We start from the raw sequence: 10,000 nt of genomic DNA on the forward strand, positions 1-10,000 counted from the left end.
GAGGTAATTGGTGCGTCCAAAGGCACAGACAAAGGGGTGTTTGAAGTGGATGTTTTTACTAATGCTGTTATTACCCTCCTCCTCCTCCTCCTCCTCCTCCTTTTTTTGCATAGGAATAATAATAGAATCTCACTTCATTCTTTCCAATCAAAACGCAGCCAGTTTTTCCCACACAGCGCGATGGTTTTCCCACGCCAGCACAAGCACGAGGGCGTGTCGGTTTGGCAGTCATACACTGCTCTAGCTTACTTTACTAAAGGGTAGTTAATCTAAATTAATTCCAAAGCGATATGTAAAGACCTGTATGAGTGTTTGTTTTGGTTATCCTATGTAATCACATGTTGTAATCCTCATTTTCTTCGTCCGCATTCTCCTGTTATTGATCAACTTTGTGATTTTAAGTACTAGAGGTCAAAGTTGCAGGCGATAACCTGTGTATCCAGCCCTAAAGGGAAAGGTACACAAACACAGTGACCGAAGCTGTGGCCTGATTGACTGCCGCCTCCCTGGAAAGCGCAACGCAAGGATTCTGCACCACCCCTCAACAACCAAACTGTGCCTTCACCTGCGCTACGCACACACCACATCACACAACTATCATGCAGTTACACTCTCCCTCACAAACAAAAGTAGACAGACCACAACTCTTTCCCTCACTATTCTCTCAAGTTCTCTGTGGTTTTTCTATACCACGTGGTATCAATTCCTGTATCTTGTCAGCTTCTGCTGGAGAGATTGGTGGGGAGAAACCTTCTGTACTATCCTGTATCTCCCAATAATAGTTAATGTAGAATAATTATCCAAACAGCCTCGTCAGTAACTCAAGGTTTGGTCTTCCGTTGCATTCCTTTGTATTCCTTTGTGTTCTTTCCTCCTCCTCCTCCTCCTCCTCCTCCTCCTCCTCCTCCTCCTCCTTCTCCTCCTCCTCCTCCTGCCTGCTGCTGGATGTGATGGCTCATGAATAACATGTGAATATGTTCTTAAACCACTCAGTGAAATCATAATTCGAGCTGAGAGAGAGAGAGAGAGAGAGAGAGAGAGAGAGAGAGAGAGAGAGAGAGAGAGAGAGAGAGAGAGAGAGAGAGAGAGAGAGAGAGAGAGAGAGAGAGAGAGAGAGAGAGAGAGAGAGAGAGAGAGAGAGAGAGAGAGAGAGAGAGAGATTCATGGCAAAAAGTAAATTCTTTCATACAAATGCACCACATTAAGCGCCTCCAGCGTAAGACTGTATAATTATCAGGCAGGAAGCGCGGCAGTAAACACGTCAAGTCTATGGAGAAGGCAGGGCGTGTTTCACTTGCTGGTCTTGCCTCTCACTTTTTTAATATACGTTTTCTTTTTTTGCTTTTCTTTTTTTTCCTTGGATGGATTGACAAGGTGTGGAATAATAGTAAGAAAATACAAATTATACAAAAACTGAATTGGTGTCACTCCAGATAATAATCCTGCTCTTTACTACAACAACAACGACAACAACAACAAAAACAACAACAACAACAACAACAACAACAACTACTACTACTACTACTACTACTACTACTACTACTACTACTACTACTACTACTACTAGTAGTAGTAGTAGTAGTAGTAGTAGTAGTAGTAGTAGTAGTAGTAGTAGTAGTAGTAGTAGTAGTAGTAGTACTACTACTACTACTACTACAAGTAGTAGTAGTAGTAGTAGTAGTAGTAGTAGTAGTAGTAGTAGTAGTAGTAGTAGTAGTAGTAGTAGTACTACTACTACTACTACTACTACTACTACTACTACTACTACTACTATAGCTACTACTACTGTTATTAACATTCACCTATTAAGACTCAGGAAAGATTTGTCTTTCTCCAACCCTCTGTGCTTCTCAAAAACATGGAGCTGCATTTGGAAATAAAAATTCAAATAGCTGAACACAAAAATCATTTAGATGCAAAAGATATCGGACGGTTCAACTTGAGTAAACTGGAGTAAACAATGCAATACATGTTTAATTTAGAGTCAGTATAAAATGGTATTCTTACATTTGCATATAGCCATTATTTATACTCACGCTCTCATATCTTCTTGGCGAATGGCAAACAGAGGAACAAAAAAAAATCTTTTCAGTTGCCGCTTCCATACATACAGACAAAAAAAAAAAAAAAGATGAAAAATTAAAAGTTAATATAAAAACTAAATATGTTTCTGGAAGTGCCTCAATACTCTTAAAACAACTAGTCACAGGAAGGGGAAAAAACAGAAACAGGCAGAGAATTCCAGAGTTTACCAATGAAAGGGATGAAAGAATGAAGATATTGCTTGACTCCTGGACTATTGAAAGGGAACTTAAAGACTTCTATCACGTCCCCTCTTAACCTACGTCTCTCTAAAGAATGTAAATTTAATGACTTCAATCTCGCCTCGTAAGGAATACTCCTCATCCCCTGTATCCTTTCTGTCATTCTCCTCTGTACTGATTCCAATACACCTATATCTTTCCTGTAATGTGGAGACCAGAATTGCACAACATAGTCTAGATGAGGTCTGACCAGCGCCAAGAATATCATTAATATTACTTCCGGCCTTCTACTTTTAACACTCCTAAAAATTAATCCTAGTACCCTATTTATCCTGTTTCTGGCCTCTATGCATTGTTTTCCTAGACGGAGTTCACAGCTAACTATAACTCCTAAATCTTTCTCGTACCCTGTAACTACCAGAGATTGTTCGTTTAATGTGTACCTACTGTGTGGGTTTCCTCTACCTACGCTAAGTACTTTACATTTATTGATACTAAATTGCATTTGCCATATGTCCGTCCATTCATTCATCCTAAATCTGCCTGCAAGGCGAAGGCACCCGTTTCTGATCTAATTAATCTATCTTTGTGTCATCCGCAAATTTACTAACATCACTACTAATTCCACTAACCAAGGCATTGATATATATTAGAAATAACAATGTCCCTAATACTGATCCCTGTGGCACCCCACTGATTACATGACATCACTCGGATTTCGAGCCGTTTATTACAACTCTTTCTCGCCTGTCGCTAAGCCATGACCCTATCCAGCCTAACACCTTCCCATCTATCCCGTGTGCCCTAACCTTTCTCAGGAGCCTTTCATGGGGTACCTTGTCAAATGCTTTACTAAAGTCCAGATACAAGATATCATAACTATCACCATTATCTACTGCCTCGTACTCTTTACTGTAAAAACTTAACAAGTTTGTCATGCAAGACTTCCCCTTCGTGAAGCCATGCTGTGATTAATTTATCAAGTTATGTTTGTCTAAATGTTCCCTAATGTTCCTCGCTCTTATTAACTCTAATATTTTACCTATAACTGAATTTAAGCTGACAGATCTATAGTTAGACGCTAAAGTTTTATCTCCTTTCTTAAAGATGGGTACTACATTAGCCTACTTCCACATTACTGGTACCTCACCTGACTCAAGTGATTTCCTAAAGACAGAGACTAACAGCTCACTAATAACCTCTTTGCATTCCTTAAGTACTCTGGGATATATTTCATCTGGTCCTGGTGTCTTGAACTTTTTTTAGCCTATCTATCTCCTGTTCCACTATCTCTCTACTTATGGAAATATCTGTCAGCTTCTCATTCTCATCTGCTCTAAACATATGTTCACTATCTGGCATATCCTGCATGTTTTCCTGGGTGAAGACAGATGAAAAATACTCATTCAGAATTTTACTAATCTCCTCCCCAGAACTAACCAGCTCCCCATCTGCTGCCTTTAATGGACCTATAGTATCCTTATTCTTCGTCCTCTATTCCTGATAAAATCCCTTGGGGGTCCGTCTTCACATGGCTGGCTACACTTAATTCATAATTGCCCTTAGCTTTCCTCGTTAACTTCCTGACTGTTCTAACTAATTCATTATATTGTGACCTTAAAACTTCTTCACCTGCCCTTAATGTCTTATATATACTTCTCTTCCACCCTATATAATGTTTTAACCTAGCAGTCATCCATTTAGGATAATTTTTCTGTGATCTTATTGCCCTATACGGGATATATGCTAACTGACCTGTATGAACTTTATCTACGAAATATTTATACAATTCATCTACATTTACTTCACCTAATTCCCTCATCTCGGCCCCTACCATCCTCTCTACTCGCTCATCTACTCGCCTCGACCTCACCTCTCTCATTTCAGCATGACCTGACATTCCACCATACTCACACCCATCTACCCCTCCCTCTCTCCTCCGCCCCTTCCGAACACATCTTACCTCCTCTTGTCCTACACCCTCACACCTCACCTCACCTCACCTCTCACATCTTGCCTTATCTCTCTCAACTCCGTCCCGGACCTGACCTCACCCTGCATCCGTTGCCAGTCAACTCCTTGGAGGTACCTTTTTAATTCCTCAAATTCTGCTCTCCTAAAGTCAAGTATTTTACTAGTGTTTTTGCTTCTAAAAGTTTCTTCCCATTTTAAATTGTACCTAATTTCCCTATGGTCAATGTTACCTAGCTGTCCTCCAACCTCTACCTGCGTGACTGCTTCCTCCCTGTTAGTAAGAATTAAATCTAGAATATTATTCCCCCTTGTGGGTTCTACGACTACCTGTTTTAAAAAATTATCCTGAATTACCTTAAAAAATTCTGCTTCCTTGTTACCCACCACCAGACTCCAGTCGATATTCCTAAAATTAAAATCTCCTACCACACATACCTGACTGTACCTGCCTGCTCTATTTATTTCCTGCCACAGTGAGGTGTTAATTTCCTTTGTACTGGTCGGTGATCTGTACACTACTCCCACTACTGTACATTGCTGTACTACTACTGCTTTCCTATCTGTTTTAAATCTACTGTTAATACAACACTGTAATGTGTCCCTAACGTATAACGCGACGCCTCCTCCTCTCCTGTTTTCCCTATCTTTATAGAACAATGTATAACCATCTATCTTGACCTCTGGATTAAATACTTTTCCTCACATATCTAACCAAGTTTCAGTTAAAGCAATGATATCAAATTTCTCTACACACACTATTCTTCTAAGCAAGTCTATTTTATTCAAAATACTGCTACATTTTGTGTGGTAAATACTTAAGCTATTTCTCACCTTCCCTGAGCTAGCTACCTTTCTAGATTTAACTAATTTCTCCTATGTTTACTCCTCACAACACCTTCTTCCCACAACCCTTTCCCGTATATGAAGTGAGTTATGGCAAATAATTGGCGCATTTTGTGCGCTCGAGCTCGATCTGTAGTGATGAGGCGATAGTTGTGCGAGTTGCGAGGCAGAAACCTTCGCCCACATGCCGATAAATCGAAATATGCAAAATACAGCAAAAAAAGGTGAGTCTGACGAAGAAATTAAATAAAATAACAAAGATACGCCTTCAAAAGTTACCAAGAAGTGTTTCCGAAAATGAAATCGAAACTTTTATATACGATGCACATCAAAAGGTGCTCCTGGCCAAATCATCGTTGTGCCCTCCAGGGCCAGGCGGGAGCGGTGGGGTGTACAGATGTGCGGTAACAAAAATAGAGCCCCCTCGCTCCGCTACGGGAATGATCCCTCCAAAGATATTAAATACGTTACTAAATGATTAAGAAAATCATGAATTATCTTTCATTCGCTGACAAGGAAAATAAAAACGTGAGGAAAACTAATATTTTCAGAAATCTACAACGACGAGCCTCTAAAAAAAGGGAGACAAATAGTGTGGGCCGGCTCTAGTCATCAAGGCCCACGTCACCTTGACTTTTCAAGGCGACAATCAACACACACAGAGACAAATAAGAACACTTCACAGAACTATACAAGCTTTCCTCTCTTTGATTTTACTTGAATAAAGCTGCAACAAAGGTTATGACGCTAAAAAGTTACCTTAGGTTAGGTCACAAATATCATGGTGGTGGCGCTTCCCGGGAAATCAGAGTTAAAAATAATATCAATACCAATTGAACAAAGAAAATATAAATATCTTTTCTCCATAGAAGGAGAGTTTTTTTTTTTTTTTTACGTGGAAACCAAATTCACACTAAATGAAATGTGTTACAGTAATAGTTTCCAAGGACACTTTATCATAACGGGCAAAATAGTATTAATCTACATAACGGTAAAACACACTAAAGGATAAATAGACATATAAACTAGAAGATCTGATATTTGTTACCTAAAAAAGACCTCAAGTGAATATTCCCATTATTGTGGAAAGTTTTTTGTAATTGCATCTTTCCTTTCTTCACTCATATATACGTACATACAAAAAAAAAAAAAAAAATATATATATATATATATATATATATATATATATATATATATATATATATATATATATATATATATATATATATATATATATATATATATATATATATATATATATATATAAAACGAACGCAAAAATGACAGCTAATTGTTAGGTTTCAATTGAATCTCTAAGTAAATATTTATACCAAAAAGATGACACCATTATAGAAAACATATGATTTCGTATCCTTCTTTTCTCTATGCATACATTAAAATAAGCACACGAAGACTGGAATACAAAAATTATAGTTTTGAAAAAGATTCTCGGTTAATCCTCAAAGGACTTTTTTCCCTGTAAGATGTTGCAATGAACATTATAGACTAAATTTACATTCTGTCTTCTTTCATATATATACCCTAGGAAGGCAGAAAAATGGGAGACAAAAACAACGCATTGGAAAAATGTTTAAACTAATCCTTCAATGGATAACACTACTGACACGATACCATGGAAGCACATCCTTTCTTTCCTTCACAGATTCGTGGGAAGCTGACAGGAGAAAGGCAGGCAACAGTGACAGGTTTCCGTTGACATGAATAAAAAAAAAAGTTTAACAGCGAGATCAAAATAGAGGGCACATGATGTAATGAAGCAGGTACTCACTTTCCTCCTGCATGTGTTGGGAGTGTTCACCGCGGCACCACCTGCCATCCTTTCCTGAAAATATCAAAACATCCACATAAAAAAGTGATGCAGCTTCACTATTCTAAAAAGAGCTAAAAATGAAGCATCATAAACAGAACCACCAGAAATCCTTTACTGCATGAGTTAACAACATACACATGAACAAAAGAGGAAAGAATAAATACTGAACAAAAACACGAAATGTCATAAATAAAACGTGTCAAATTCCTCCAAGCAAGAACACATGGATACATGGAAAACAACACTGAAAACAGAACACACTTCAAACGCTGAGAATGTTAAATATGCACAACAGCTGCAACAAAATAAAACGAACAAACACCATTACATATATAACAAGATCAAATAAGAAAATAAAAAGAAGCAAAAATAATAAATGTAAAGCTTGCCAACATTCAGCGGTGTCTAGAATATGAAGGTGGTAGTTAAGTGAGACTGAAGAGGAGGAGCACAAGTCATGCTGCGATTGATGCATGAAGGCAATCAAGGGAGAGGGTCGCACAGAGGAGGCGGGACGCAAGGCGCCTTCAGGCCAGTCACTGCTGGTGTCCCTCGCCTCCCCTTCCTGCCTCGCTGCGAGGTGAAGGGGCCACTACCACCGCTGCCTCAACACTTACACTACCTTTGCGTCTCAACACTGAAATGCTTCAATGAATGGGAATGAACGGGAAAGTAATGGTCACTTAGAATTGCTTATAACAAGTACATGTTACTAAGTGTTGTAAATCAATCTGTCTGTCTGCGTCTGTCTGTTTATCTCTGCCTCACATGTTCACTATAATGCTCTGTAAGAATGAGCATCCCAATCTCTGTTGCTTTGTTGCAGCGCATCTATTTGTATTAATGTTGTGTGTGTGTGTGTGTGTGTGTGTGTGTGTGTGTGTGTGTGTGTGTGTGTGTGTGTGTGTGTGTGTGTGTGTGTGTGTGTGTGTGTGTGTGTGTGTGTGTGTGTGTGGTGTAACATTACGAGTGGAACAATATTTACGAGTATGGGTCAGTAGGTCTGTCTTCTGGTATATTTAGTAGTTTTAGGAAATCAATGACAACTACGTATTGTGCACGAAAAATGGCATACCGTAAATACGAGGCCATGAGAGAAAAATATAGTTAGGTCACTATGTTTGCATTTTCTTCGCTTACAGTAATTGTTATCACGAAAGAATATACGAGTGACGGAAGAGGCATACGTTTATATTGTGCAAACATTATGCTGTATTAATATCCCACTGACTAATTCAGTTAGACTTTTGGTTAAGTACTCACTGCAGGGCACGGTAAACTATTTATTAAAGTATTTTACAAAAAAATTGTGAAAATATATTCATTGTAATGAAATATTCCAGTTTCTGCCGCTATTTAAAACTACTTTGTCCATGTCTGTGCCTGCCCGCACATCCATCTGTCCCTCTGTCTATTTGTCTGTCTGTCTGTCTGCTTCCTTGCCTTCTATTTTTGCCTGCCTGCCTGTCTGCCTGCTTCTTTGCCTGCCTATCCTCTTCAAGTTAGCCTGACTATTTCCCTGTCACCCTGTCTGTCTGCCTGCTTTCTTTCTTTCTTTTTTGTATGTCCATCCACCTCTTTCCCCGCAAGTTAGTCTTTCTGCCTCTTTGCTTGCTTGCTTGCTTGCTTGCTTGCTTGCTTGCCTCCCTGCCTGTCTGTTTGACCGTCTGCCTTCCTGCCTACCTGTCCCCCCCCCCCTCTCTCTCTCTCTCTCTCTCTCTCTCTCTCTCTCTCTCTCTCTCTCTCTGATGATTATCTAAACAAGTCAAAACATTATTTAAACCACTACTACGAAATACCAAGGTACTTGAAGGCTTGTCTGTAAGTGGTATCAGTGTGAACAGGTTACATCACGCTCCTATACAATCATGATTTACGCAGCACACCCTCCATAGTAGGTTGGCAGGCACTTCCCACACGTTAAGGAGTCCTTCTTCATTTCGCTCTCTAATTTAAACTTCTTTATACAAATGAAATTAAACTTCGGGATTTAAATGGTCACTTTCTTTCTTAGCGCATAAACAAAAATGTCCTTCACAAATATAACGAAAATATTTATATTAAAAAAAAAACAATAATAATATTCGAGCCACACTCCACAGTAACGAAAGCTTTCATAGATATAGGAAAATATTGCAAAGGTCGCACTGAAATATTATTTATCACCGTACAACTACCATACCTAATTCCCGGGAGCAGACTCATGCAGGATAGAAAAAGATGAAACACCAATAAATACTGGTAGAGAGTCATGAGAACATGGCAATTCATCAACGAACTCCCGAGAGAGAGAGAGAGAGAGAGAGAGAGAGAGAGAGAGAGAGAGAGAGAGAGAGAGAGAGAGAGAGAGAGAGAGAGATACGAGAAGATATATATATATATATATATATATATATATATATATATATATATATATATATATATATATATATATATATATATATATATATATATATATATATATATATATATATATATATATATATATATATATATATATATATATATATATATATATATATATATATATATATATATATATATATATATATATATATATATATATATATATATATATATATATATATATATATATATATATAACAGAGAAAAGGAAGGATAAAATGAAAAACAGGAATATAAGGGTGACGGCAGGCAGGCAGGCAGGCACTCAGGGAGGCAGGAAGGAAGGAAGGAAGGAAGGAAGGAAGGAAGGAAGGAAGGAAGGAAGGAAGGAAGGAAGGAAGGAAGGAAGGAAGGAAGGAAGGAAGGAAGGAAGGAAGGAAGGAAGGAAGGAAGGAAAAAGACAAAAATAAGTATCAATAAAATAAACATAATAAATAATAATAAATAATAAACAAAAATAATGACAGGGAGATACATTACATTGCACGTGTATCTAAGAGTGAACATTACTCACGGCTCACCAGCACTCCCCGGCACACAGCTAATCCTGGCGCTAGTGAGGGTCTGAGGAGGAAAGACGCTTACTTTCCCTTGGCTTACAAACGAAAGCGTGCTCTACCGTACCTCCCATCAGGAAGCCACGCTAATTGGGTATTAAAAGATGGAGTGTGCTTTTCAGTAT

The 10,000-nt window shown here is 38.4% G+C and overlaps 1 protein-coding gene across 9 annotated transcripts in view; it reads right to left on the reverse strand.

Annotated features, from left to right (window-relative positions):
• Window positions 1-10,000, reverse strand: part of LOC135116394 (uncharacterized) — a 243,875-nt gene that overhangs the window by 83,204 nt on the left and 150,671 nt on the right. For 5 of the 9 annotated variants that reach the window (XR_010276288.1, XR_010276287.1, XM_064033828.1 and 2 more), the window contains one exon: window positions 6,871-6,924. The exons of the other annotated variants lie outside the window; for them this stretch is intronic. Coding sequence is in view for 3 of the 5 variants with exons in the window: in XM_064033828.1 (XP_063889898.1) it covers window positions 6,871-6,924 (54 nt within the window). In the remaining 2 variants the exon portion in view is untranslated. The remainder of the gene's footprint in view (window positions 1-6,870; window positions 6,925-10,000) is intronic. 9 annotated transcript variants of the gene reach the window in all.

This window comes from Scylla paramamosain, chromosome 31, assembly GCF_035594125.1.
Source record: "Scylla paramamosain isolate STU-SP2022 chromosome 31, ASM3559412v1, whole genome shotgun sequence".
NCBI lineage: Eukaryota > Metazoa > Arthropoda > Malacostraca > Decapoda > Portunidae > Scylla > Scylla paramamosain.